Source organism: Engystomops pustulosus, chromosome 6 (genome assembly GCF_040894005.1).
Source record: "Engystomops pustulosus chromosome 6, aEngPut4.maternal, whole genome shotgun sequence".
In the NCBI taxonomy this organism is placed as follows: domain Eukaryota; kingdom Metazoa; phylum Chordata; class Amphibia; order Anura; family Leptodactylidae; genus Engystomops; species Engystomops pustulosus.
This window is the reverse complement of record NC_092416.1, coordinates 49,067,109-49,080,595: the sequence shown is the minus strand read 5'-3', so window position 1 is coordinate 49,080,595 and position 13,487 is coordinate 49,067,109. Positions and strand designations below refer to the sequence as shown.

General features: G+C 41.7%; 1 protein-coding gene across 2 annotated transcripts in view; it reads left to right on the top strand.

Annotated features, from left to right (window-relative positions):
- PRKCZ (protein kinase C zeta) overlaps positions 1-13,487 on the top strand; it is a 125,150-nt gene that overhangs the window by 25,318 nt on the left and 86,345 nt on the right. For both annotated transcript variants that reach the window (XM_072155980.1, XM_072155979.1), the window contains exons 4-5: positions 3,884-3,973; positions 10,085-10,135. In XM_072155980.1, coding sequence (XP_072012081.1) covers positions 3,884-3,973; positions 10,085-10,135 — 141 coding nt within the window. The remainder of the gene's footprint in view (positions 1-3,883; positions 3,974-10,084; positions 10,136-13,487) is intronic.

The following is a 13,487-nucleotide window of genomic DNA, read 5'->3' as shown; positions in this document are numbered from 1 at the left end:
TCTATGTTGGCATTATTGGGCAGTTTGCATTTTAAAACACAATTTAATTTAGAAGCACTAGAGAGGAGTTACTACTGATCAGGTACTGGCCCTGAGTGTGAATTGCCTTATTGGCACTTTGTGTTAAGTAGGTACATTTTGCGTTTTAGTTTGGGCACTCAGTCTCTAAAAGGTTCGCCATCACTGCCATATAGCAATACTCTGCACCCCCATCGGTCATCTGTTTGCAGCTGCCACCTTCACTGGTAGGGACAAGATGAACAGGACTGAGGGCAGATGGCTTTGCTCTGTGTAGCGGCTCAGCTGAGTATCCGCAACTTTGTGTGCAGACCAATGGCAGACCATGATTGAGTTTTTTCCGACAAACTTTCTTTGTGCAGGATTTACCGTACTGAACCTGGAATCTCAGAACTGAACGGACATGCGGAGTTCAGTTCAGTAGTTATAGGTTCAGTCCGATAAGTCTGGTAAGGGTTTGTTGGAACAAACTTGCTCATGGGCAGCCGACTTAGGGCCCAATGCAAACATATCTGATTCGGTGAACTTGTCTGGCCCATTTAATGTACTACTGTACATCTTACAGCTTCAAAATTATTGGAGCTGACAACTGCCGCATCCAAAGAGCTAAACCCTCAACGTCTGGAAACCTTAAAGTGCCTATATATTGGCCTCCAATAGCTGGAACAACCAGCGAGTAGACGATTGCCCCCTATCCTTTGTCCATAGGAGAAATGTTACAGAAGTTTTTATTACATTTCACCGCTGCTGTACTTCTCCATTCTCAGCTATTGTCAGCTGTTTGCAAAAAAAAAAAAATTGTAAAGAGAGAAAGGAGCTTTTCAGGAGCTTGAACATATTTTCCCCTTCCTGCTCATTTTCTACAAAGAAACAGATGCTAAAATGTTCCTGTACATCTGCGCTGGCTTTGGCTACAGTGAAGTAATGCTAAGTAAATGATTCAATTATCCAATCTGAGGGGTTGAGAAATAACACAAGTCCTTAACATTTGTACTACTATTTTGGCTGAAAGACAAGGATTAAGGTGCTTTAGTTACATTTTTCGCTTTGAAGTCTTGCCTTGGAGGAAAAGTTCCTTCAAAGTTGGCAAATTCAATGTACGGTAATCTCCTTTTCCTTGATAAAGAATCTCTCCCAGTTATGTACTGGTCAAGGTCTACTATGTTACTGGTTAATCAATATCATCTTGTATCCAATTCATAAATAGTTCTGTAAATCAGTAAGGAGTTTGTATAACCATTTGTTGCCATTCTTCACATTCTAGTATGAGATGCTCACAAGGAAACAGCAGAATCTCTAAATAGATGAGGTTTTTTAACAAATCTCTTCCCCAGACAATGAATACATTTTGTGTCCTGGAATTTGGATGCTGTGCAGATCATCAATGTCCGTTCTTTTTAAATTCAAGAGGACATGTCAGGTTGATTTGGGACCCTATACAAACTACAGACAGTCCCAGGGTTACGTACAAGATAGGTTCTGTAGGTTTGTTCTTAAGTTGAATTTGTATGTAAGTCTGAATTGTATAATTTATAAAGTTTTAATTGGATATTAAAAATGTTGGATTGTCATAAGAACCAGGATTAACAATAAAGCTTCATTACAGACACCATGTATAACTGTTTATTGTAAGCAAGGGTTTAAGTACTGTAACTTATCAATTACTAGAGGTCCGTTTGTAATTAGGGGCAGTCTGTAAGTCAGGTGTTCTTAAGTAGGGACTGCCTCTACAGGCTTTTTGAAGCCTGTACTTTGATAAACATTTAAGAAATTAAACTTTTATACTTGGCTCTCCTGGCTTCCAGCAAGTTAAGCCATTGTAAAGTAGGTATGTGGCTTGCGCAGTGAAGCCATTGTGTAATACGCCGGCTTCACTTGACAGAACATTGCATGCACCGAAAGTACAAGGTAAGTATAAAAATTTTTTTTTCTTTTTTATATAACCATGGAGACTACAGGGCGATTTGGGACACTAAACCACTGGTCTGTAAGGAACTGTGGATGGTTTAGTGTCCCAAATCTCCTTGTCAAGTTACCTTTAATACATATCTGTGACCTATTTAAAGGAAATCTACCATTATAATTAAGGTAATGAGCTGAAAGGCTCCTAGGGGGGGCGTTACCAGAGAACCTCCATGCTTCACAGACTATTATACTGTCTACCCCTCTGCTCACTCAGCACTACCCTACCCTTCTGATGTAAACTCACTGCAGCAGAGGAAATTTCAGCAAACAGTGGGAGGGGGGTGGGGGGGGGTGGAATTGAGTTCTATGGCTGAATTTCTATCTCTGCTATTGAGTGACACAGTTATGAGAAGATCTGGAGAGTGGCCCCTAAATTGTACGGCACGGACTACCACAGTGTTCTGGGAACCTTACTTTCTGAATAAAGCTAGCTGGTAACCTTGTCACACCTTAAGAAGGTGTAACCTATAATTATATTTTATTAATGGAATCATTTTCTATTTCCTACTGTCGTATTTATAGAGATTAGAAAAAGGTAGAGACAAAGGTGAACTCTGCCGCTTTAGATCTTGTATGGAAAGTCACAAACCCTTTGTACTGTGTGAGACACATTCAACTTGTCAATAAAAGGAAAGTCCTCAAGTCATAAAAATTGCAAAAATTTGCACATAAATATTTTAAATACTTTTATTGCACTAAATGTGGGTGTTGTGTAGTAGGATGTGCTAAGGGGTGATAGCAGCACATTTGACTATTTTTCCAATAAAAAGACAAATTGGAAATGAACCCATCTTTTAAAAGGAGAAGCAATTTTGAGCATACAACGCTGCAGATGTTTTGTATTGACTCTGTAACTATATTCTTGTGTTTTTAGGTAGTAACAGAAGGACTGTGAAAAATGTATTAATATTACAGGATTGTAGCTGGACTTAGAGCCCTGGAGTCTCCTCGCACTGATGTGTTCTCTGCATTCAAGCTGCTCGCCCCCCCCCTTCCGCTTTGTTGTAATGTATAACCAGAAGCTTGCTACAGAGAGCAGGGGCTTTGCTGCACTAGATGAAGTTCTCAAAGTCCAGCTACATTCCTGGAAAACAAATGCATTATTCAGAGTCCTGCTGCTAACAACACACACAGCTCTTCATGGCCAGTGCTGAAATCTATCTGCAGCTTTGTATGGGGAAAACTGCTGCTAGAGTCTCTTTATAGGACCTCCAAGATCAAGGATTGTAAACCAATCACACTGACATACTGGTGTGTGCCCCCCCCCCCCTGCCAGGATCTGCTCTTCTTTTAGCTTTTTATGCCCATGTTTTTACAAAAACGGCTTTTAAAATTCTGCAACTTCCCCGGCTCAGTTGCATAATTTTAAAAGCCGTTTTTGTAAAAACATGGGCATAAAAAGCTAAAAGAAGAGCAGACACTGGCAGAGGGGCATACACCAGTATGTGTGTGCTTGTGGTTTACAATCCTTTATCCTGGTGGTAGATATTTAAGTCGCTACTCTATGGAGCTGGTGACGAGTATGCGGAAAGCCACAGATCATGACCCATCGGCAACCGGACTCGAGACTTCCTGTGACGTCCCTGATGTTTCCGCATGCTCTGATATGAGAGTGCTGATCATGGAGGGGCCGTTGAGAAAGTAATGGATGGATAGCCGCCTCGTTGTGCCAGCAGGACACAAAGTCCCAAGTCCTCCAGCCAGACAGCCATGTGACCTGCAGCGGATTACAAACTTTAACAGGGTAACTATGAGTGACCCTACTGGAGTGTTATGCTTACTCTGTTAAAGTTCAGAATTGGTACAACTCAATTTAACACTTACCATAATATTATATTATAGTAATTGTTGAAACGCTGAACATTTAGAACAATGATCTTTTCTGTTTGTTTCCCCCCAGGTGACCCCTGCACTATTTCTTCCCAAATGGAGCTGGAAGAAGCTTTCCGATTATATTCTATATATAAAGAGGAGGGCCTCAGCATTCACGGTAAACAGTGACCTCTTCTTTACAAGTGGCTACATGTATCACATTGTGTCCTGATAGATTGACCACGTGCAGCGCCTTTATGTTGCAGTCTTCTCTACTGCCCTTGAAAAAGAATGTGCATTCAAGAACGTGATTGAAAAACTGCCCTTGATTTAGCATTTTAGTCTTATGTTGAGCTTCTACTCTAGATTTCACAAAGGATGAATTCCTGATCACTTATAACTAGCACTTTATATGCTGTTCCCTGCATTGACCATGACATAAGCCATCATAATGCTTTCTGGCAGGAGTCACTTTGTGCCATTGTGTGAATTGACTGTTTTTGTATCTTGCTGAAACATTTCACCCCAATAAACCTACAATGTTAACTCCTTGACAACCACCTTTTAATCTTTATTTAATAATAATTAAATGGATCGAAATCTAAAATAATAGACTAGATCTAAACATTGTTCTGATCTTGTTTGGGGCAGACATGTTTAGTCCATAGCACAAGCCATCAAGTTTCTGTAAGAATTGTAGGTTGTGTATAATCAGGGTGACTTGCCCATCTAAGCATGACCTCCCAGATCAGATATGAAATGACAAAAACCCCAATCTTACAACTGGTCTCTGCCTTTGCCTTCAGACAACCACAGGTCTCTGAGATCACCTTTCACCCCTTTTAGTGGTGGTTGACATATTTTAGCCATTGCCTCTTTTTTTGGCTGCTTATAGGTGAATCATGTCTATCCCCTGATGTACTTGCATGGCCATTGCATAGATACAAACGGATGATTAAATCTGCATTGCTTCATCTAATTACAGAACCCGTAATTAGGATCAGTGTCAATTTCTACATTACAGATCCTTATTATATAATACTGTATAATAATCATGGTGTCCAATCTGCTCTATAACATTTCGCCTGCAGATTGATCTATAGTTTTGTGGGAAAGTAGTCTATATATCTTGTATGTTTTACAATTTACATCCCTATGCTTAGGGATAGGTTAGAAGTGGTGAACTGGCAACTGTGGACACCCTAAGTAGAGAGTTCATTGCCACCCTTATGACTGCTTCTAAGCAGAAAAAGTTCAAAGATATAATTCAATAAAATGCAAGTTATACAGCTCCTCCTGCTCTATTAGATGCTGCCTACAGATGGAACACCGTACAATCTGTTCAACTACTACTGCTCTATAACATGCTTTCTGCATGTAACACACTATGTACAATCTTCTTAGCTACTCATGTGGTCTTCTTGTACAAACACTCAATAACAGGATCTGAGTGTATTATTATTCTTGAGACTTCACTTTTATTCTTATTGCTAAAATTTGAAAATTGACATTTGCAGATGGATTTTGTCTTTTAAATTTTTAGTAATAAGAATAAAAGTCTTAAGAATAATAATACACTCACATCCTGTTGTTTCCAATCTATAATTCTTTTATTTTCCTTTATTCTGTGATGCTATTTTATGCTGCCTGCAGATGGAACATTATGTAAAATTGACTTGGCTTCTTCTGCTCTATAACATGCTGACTGCAGATTGTGCACAATGTTCTATCTGCTCTACTCCTGCTCTATTATATGCTGTCTACAGATCGAACATTATGTACAATTTGTTTAGCATCTTCTGCTCTATAACATGCTCTCTGGAGATGAAACGCTATGTATAATCTGTTTAGCTCCTTCTGGGATAACACTATCATGGTGCCAGGGGCCCTGAAGGCTTTGGTATTAAGTTATGAGTATATACCATTGGCTATATTATTGTTGCTAGGTGCCAAAACATTTTCAAAACTTAATCTTTAAGAGTTAATTTCTACTCTTGACGCTGTTTATTTTCTCATATGAACTCTGAATACGTTGCTGATCTCCTGGACACCACGGCTTCCTTTTAATAACTATGCATGAGAGTTTTAATACTTCAAAGTTGCACAGTTTTCTATCGCCCAACTAATAGCGAGGAGAGAAGTGGAATTTCATGCTTCTTTTTGGAGAGAAATGTCTCCACTTGGTTTTGTAAGTGTATTTATGAAGAAGAGCAAGAACTATGGCATGTTAAAAATGACAAAACCTCTGTGCAAACACATAAGCGACTTCTGACAAGGAGGATATTGGGAAGGATCTTCATTTCTTTTAGCGTAGGAACATTTCATTATCTATTCAGGAGACAGCCGAGCTCAGAGCCTGTTTTTCTGCCACACATCCTTTATGTTATTTGCAGAGAGACAATTTATTCTTTGCTTTTGGCATTGTTCAACATCTGCTGCATATGTAATTACTACTGTTCATGTTCTGCAGACAAGTCTCATCTCTACGTTTTGCGTCCTTCAGTGTGCAGCACAAAGAAATACACACAATGGAGAATCATCGCTGGTGTTATCCGCTGCCTGGATTTGTAGGCCGATGTAAATTGTGTACATGCCATTCCATTTTAAGAAACGGGTCATTTGGGAGCCCCATAAATCAGTTGATGAACTTGGTAAACAATCATGGAAGTACAGTTCCATTCTCTTTTTAGTGGCTGTGGTTACCTGGCTGACCCCTACTTAAAGAATGGAGCTGCTTCCACTTGTTGATTCTTGTGACCTTTTGTGGAAGTGCAGATCTGATATTTGTAATGTATAGGTAGAAAATCCATATCACAAAACTAGAAATCCCTCTGTGCTGCAGATTCACAGGCTGTTAGTGTGCAGGAGCACCCCCTCCACAGTGTGAAACTTTCTTTGCTGTTAAGAGATTACATCAAGGAAAGTGGGGGAAGTGCTGAAGAGGAGACAGTGAAACTGCCTGTGAAGCTGCGGCACGAAGGAGCTCAGGTAACACCACTCGGAGCCCTTCTGTTAAGTTGATTTTAGTTGACGGAGGCCATGGACAACAAATATAAGAAGATAACCACAGTCCCGGTGCTTAGATTTATAAGTAAGTGCTCCTGATTTCCTTTCAAGAAAAGCTACCATCAAAATTAAACATAACGCAGGAACACTTACTTCCAGGGAGTGTGTGGGGAGGGGGGGGGGGGGGAGTGCTCCTGCACAGTGTAACAGTCTGTGAAGTCAGAGCACACAGGTGCTCAAATAATTCCGCACATAGCCCTTCTGGCTCATTAGCTTCATTTGAAAAGTTGATTTTAAAAGGGAGGTTTGAGGCTACACAGCAACTAGAACCCTCTGGTATCATATTTACCAGGACATTTACCACCAGGATCAAGGATTGTAAACCAAGCGAAATGACATACTTGTGTGTCTCCCCTATGCCAGTATTCTTTCTTCTTTTAGCTTCTTATTCCCTGTTTTTTAAAAGAAAAACTATTTTTAAATTCTGCAATGAGCCTAAGGGGCTCTGGGCTCCATAGATTTTGATGGAGCCCCTTTGGCTAATTTTCATACATTTTAAAGTCTTTTATTCCTAAAAACAAGGGCATACAGAAAACTGGATCCTGCCAGAGTAACTTAAAGAACCACAATTCGGAAGCAATCTATAAAATGAGATTCTTAATATGACACCAAATGCATGTTTCAAGCACTATAGAGTCAATTAGGACATTTTAAGTGATACTTTCCCTTGACTTATCTTGTACAGAAAATAGTAATGTTTGCATATTTTCACACGACTTTGGAGGAGATTATTTATAGGCAAATGGGTGAGATTTCACACAAAAAGGGAAATCTGGAAAGGACTGTTCAAACCCCACCTGAGGATGCTGAGAGGAGTTTAGTGGGGTAAAATCTGTCACCGGGAATGTGATTTTTTTAGCAACCAGTTTCAATAGCCTATGCTCTGCTGATTTTACAAATTCATTTTGTCAGCATTCTGAATCATTTCAGTACGGTAATTGATTAATAGTTGATATAATATAATTAATATACTTGAGTAGAAGCCGAGTTTTTCAGCCCAAAAAAACTAACTCTGCTTATACTCGAGTCTATAAATAAAACAAACACTGTACTCGCCTTTCCGACGCCCCCTGCAGGTCCTCCTCTTTATTCGGTCATGCTCCGGCCCATGTCCCAGCAAGCAGCCGACATCATGGTGCATGCGATGGCACTGCGCAGGGACACTGAGCCAGAGCATCGCTGAATAAAAGAAGAGGACCTGTGGGGCGTCGAAAAATTGAGTACAGTGTTTGTGGTTTTTTAAAAGGCTGGGCATGCTCACGGGCTGGCCGGGGCCACGGGGCGGCTGGCTATATACTGGGGCCAGGGGGGCTGGCAGGCTGGCTATATACTGGGGCCAGGGAGGCTGGCTATATACTGGGACCAGGTGGGCAGGCTGGCTGGCTATATACTGGGGCCAGGTGGGCAGGCTGGCTGGCTATATACTGGGGCCAGGTGGGCAGGCTGGCTGGCTATATACTGGGGCCAGGTGGGCAGGCTGGCTGGCTATATACTGGGGCCAGGTGGGCAGGCTGGCTGGCTATATACTGGGGCCAGGTGGGCAGGCTGGCTGGCTATATACTGGGGCCAGGTGGGCAGGCTGGCTGGCTATATACTGGGGCCAGGTGGGCAGGCTGGCTGGCTATATACTGGGGCCAGGTGGGCAGGCTGGCTGGCTATATACTGGGGCCAGGTGGGCAGGCTGGCTGGCTATATACTGGGGCCAGGTGGGCAGGCTGGCTGGCTATACACTGGGGCCAGGTGGGCGGGCTGGCTGGCTATATACTGGGGCCAGGTGGGCTGGCTGGCTATATACTGGGGCCAGGTGGGCTGGCTGGCTATATACTGGGGCCAGGTGGGCGGGCTGGCTGGCTATATACTGGGGCCAGGTGGGCAGGCTGGCTGGCTATATACTGGGGCCAGGCTGGCTGGCTATATACTGGGGCCAGGGGTGCTTGCAGGCTGGCTATATACTGGGGCCAGGTGGGCGGGCAGGCTGGCTATATACTGGGGCCAGGGGGCTGGCAGGCTGGCTATATACTGGGGCCAGGGGGCTGGCAGGTTGGCTATATACTGGGGCCAGGGGGCTGGCAGGTTGGCTATATACTGGGGCCAGGGGGCTGGCAGGTTGGCTATATACTGGGGCCAGGGGGCTGGCAGGCTGGCTATATACTGGGGCCAGGGGGCTGGCAGGCTGGCTATATACTGGGGCCAGGGGGCTGGCAGGCTGGCTATATACTGGGGCCAGGGGGCTGGCAGGCTGGCTATATAGTGGGTGGCTTTTGTGACCAATACATTTTCCACTCTAGGCTTCTACTCGGGTTTTCCTAGTTTGCATTGCATTGTAGGGAATTATTGACTATGGAAATGATTCAGAATGCTGGCAAAGGCATATTTAAAATCCACATAGCACAGGCTATTGAAACCTGACACATTCCTGGTGACGGGTTTGCTTTAAATACTTTTATAAATGTATTACTTGCTTCATTTCAATAAAGAATATGTTGGGAAAATGTTTGGTACAATAATTTAGAACATTTTCAGTTTTTTCATAAACCAGAAATGTATTTTTCTTGTGTTCTATAGAACAGAATAATAAAAAAAAATATCAGATTGTAATAAATGAAGCAATTTTTGTGTAGCTCTACAAAATAATTTTTTGTAATCCTTGTGTTCAAAAAAATGATTTTGATAATCTTTTTTTCAAATCTAATGTAGTGGCCTTTATTACTCTTATTAGGAAGATAGAATTTTCAAGAAAAGGCAGAATATAAAGTTGTGAAAAAATCATAATGGTTTTTATGTGATTTGTTCTGTACTTCTCAAGCTTTGCTCCAAGAGTGAAGATTTTTATGAAGTACATGTAATGTCTTTAAAGGGGCTGCCCGTCCACAGCAAGTTAGCGCCTTGAGGCTAACTTTCTGATCAGTGGGGTTATCGGTGATGGGACCCCCATGGAATACGCAAACGGGGGGGGGGTCTTTTGTTCCCCAATTTATACTCCAAGTGAGCAGAGCAGCCAGTCGCAATATATCCTGCTGGTCTATCCATCAATCTGGCAGAGATTGCTGAGCACCAGACTCTCTGTCCGTCCCATAGACTGTGAATGGAGCTGCATCATGCATGTGCTACCGGAGGTGCAACATTATCCTTTATCCTTTAATTTAACTGAATAGCCTCCTAGTTATAGAAGTATGCAGACAAGTCCATCTTTATAGGTATGACTTATCTTTTTGTTTTTCAGTATTTCCAAGCATTCCAGAAAAGCCGGGATTGCCCTGTCCAGGAGAAGACAGTGAGTAATTTGAATTTAATTAAAAATGTGTTTTTCTTATAATCAGATGTGATGTCCATTGCTCATAAGATGCTATTGGGCAAAAAAAAAGGGTACAATTCAATTAATAGAAGGGGAAACCAAAAAAAATGCAGCCTTTTTGTTATCTATATTTGTGCAACTATTGATAAAGAAGACTTGTATGCAATTATAACAAAATGGATTGCACTTTTAGAAGGCATAAAGAGACGCGATAAAATAATCCTCAATTCACTGTATTATTAAGTCATGGATTGTACATCCCTTACTGAAAGAAGGCGAGTATATGATGTAATCTCCCACAGGTACCATGTACTAATGTTGCTAGAGCATGCAGTATGATAGTAATACCATACGTTATAATAAAAACCGGTGATGTAATAACATTTAGATCCATGTATAAGCACTGACCTAATAAGATGATGAAAGACACAGAAACAAGTACAAGCACAGCAGGCTAGACAAATTGTTATTAGAACGTTGGGACATTTTTATGGAACAGTCTAAAAGAAGGGTTTTATATTACCCATAGCAACCAATCACAGCACAGCTTTAATTTTTTATAAGTATCCCTTTTATATTCTATAAATCCTGTCCCTTTGAGTCTGAAAATTTGATGCATTTATAAAACTTTAGGACCAGGAAGTGACCAAACCAAATTTTTTGCTGGTTTTAGTTGCTCTGAAAAATTTTTTTGCTCTGAAGAATTAAATGGGTCAGAAATGTAAATACTTCTCGTCGAGACAATGGGTCTTTTCTTTCCTCAATTAGGAAATAAAACATGTTTCTGGTATCAAGAATTGACATAAGTTATTTTATACGGCAATGATAAATCTCTGGTGTATTTTTAGTTACTTGAGCTTGTACTCCTCCTGACAATCCACAGCTGTAGCATATAAATGGCTACCTGCAGCCTCGCTCATGGCGGTGTAGATCAGCTCTTATCTCAGGGCCGTTTGTCCTTGTAAACAAAGGACAATTAACGTCAACTCCTATCGGATCTCCCTGGACCCTGCTTTTCTATCATACTTGCTGAGCAGGTGCATCCAGTGACAGGTGTTGGGGTTTATTCATTACTGTGCAATTGGCCTTTAGTGTTTCTAAAGAAGCATGAGAATAGACTATGATCATTCAAGGAATACAGCTAATATTGGTAATCCAAAATCTCCAGTTAGTGTAGCATTGAAAGAGAGTAGTCTTCTCTACTGATCATCTAGGCTTCAATAATGTACCCGTGTAATAATAATAATAATCTTTATTTATATAGCGCCATCATATTCCACAGTAATATACAAATTATAGGAGACGTATACAAACCGTCATATGGAATAATGATAAGTTGTGAGGGCCCTCCTCGCGAGAGCTTACATTCTATGAGGATGAGGGGGGTGACGCAAGAGCTTACATTCTATGAGGATGAGGGGGGTGACGCAAGAGCTTACATTCTATGAGGATGAGGGGGGTGACGCAATAGCTTACATTCTATGAGGATGAGGGGGGTGACGCAATAGCTTACATTCTATGAGGATGAGGGGGGTGACACAAGAGCTTACATTCTATGAGGATGAGGGGGTGACACAAGAGCTTACAGTCTATGACAGTGATGGCAAACCTTTTAGACACCGAGTGCCCAAACTACAACCAAAACCCACATTTTTTTCACAAAGAGCCAATGCCACAATTTAAGCAGTAACTTATTACTCCCTGCTCTGTCACAGGTTTAAAATCTATAGACACCTGAGGACACCAATACAGTAGAAAGAAGGAGAAGAAGTTTGGATCATCATTGTAGCTTCCTTTTAGGGTCCTCGGCTGCCTGTGATTGCAAGAGTCCTTGAGTCCTGTCTGGCAAGCTCTACCCTGGGGTGATGGCAAGGGTGCCCATGTAGAGGGCTTTCAGTGCCACCTCTGGCACCCGTGCCATAGGTTCGCCACCACTGGTCTATGAGGATGAGGGGGTAACACAAGAGCTTACAGTCTATGAGGATGAGGGGGTAACACAAGAGCTTACAGTCTATGAGGATGAAGGGGTGACACAAGAGCTTACAGTCTATGAGGATGAGGGGGTGACACAAGAGCTTACAGTCTATGAGGATGAGGGGGTGACACATGAGCTTACAGTCTATGAGGATGAGGGGGTAACACAAAACGTACAAGAACTTGTATAATGGTCCAGCCATTCTTTATAAGGGAACAGAGTAAAATAAATGAATAAAAATGCTACTGATTGAACCAGCCATCAGCTGCCATCTTATATACAAAGTCAAGGGGACTGCAGAGAAGCCTGGTGCTTGGTATTTGTCTGGTTTTTGACGGATGACATAGGATGGGTTGGCAAAGAGAGAGTTGAAATTTCACGCAGGTAGTGAGTGTGATCGGCCTGCCTAAAGAGATGGGTTTTAAGAGAACGTTTGTAACTTTTGGAGATTGGGCATTCCAGAGAATATGTGCAGCTTGAGAGAAGTCCTGGAGGTGTGATTGAGAGTTTCAAATTAAAGGGGTATTCCCACTTTGGCAAATTAATGTTATTGTTTGTATGATGAAAAATAATATAATTTTCTAATATACTTTCTGTATCAATTCCTCACAGTTTTCTAGAGCTCTGCTTTCTGTCCTTCTATAGAAATCTTCATTGTTAAGTTCCAGTAGATCGATATGTGACCGTGGTCACACAGTTGCATAGTTCGTTAGTATCATACAGAGTAATCAGAGCTGTGTGATAACAAGCCATGCACCTGTGTGACCATGGTCAGATTTCTGTCCTCTGTAATTAAAAGTAGAAGCTTTCTATAGAATGACAGCAAGCAGAGATATAGAAAACCACGAGGAATTTATACAGATAGTATATTAGAAATTTGTATAACTTTTCATTATTCAAACAATACCAATTACTTGTTGAAATGGGAATATCCCTTTAAGGTAGAGATTATTCTAAAATCACTGGCAGATCAAAGAGCTCGGGTTGGGAGATAGACTGAGATCAGAGAGGAGAGGTAAGGAGATGCAGCATCGTGCAGAGCAGATTGGGCCGATGTTTTTGAGATGCATGCGACAAGAGCGAGCAAGAGATTGAATATACGGTGCAAAGGAGAGGTCAAGCACAACCCTAAGACAGCGCACCTGTTGCCTGGTTTATGGTGACCCCACAGACCGAGATGTAGAGGATTTGTAAAGGAAGCCATATCCTTACATAAGGGACAGCCTTAAAGGGGCTGTCAATAGAGATATCCGTTAGTGAGATTCAGCCGTCTCAATCGGATATATTGGCGGGGAAAAGGCAATCTGGCATATAAACCTCCCTAGTGTCCCCCTGGTCCATGGCTAGATTGTAGAT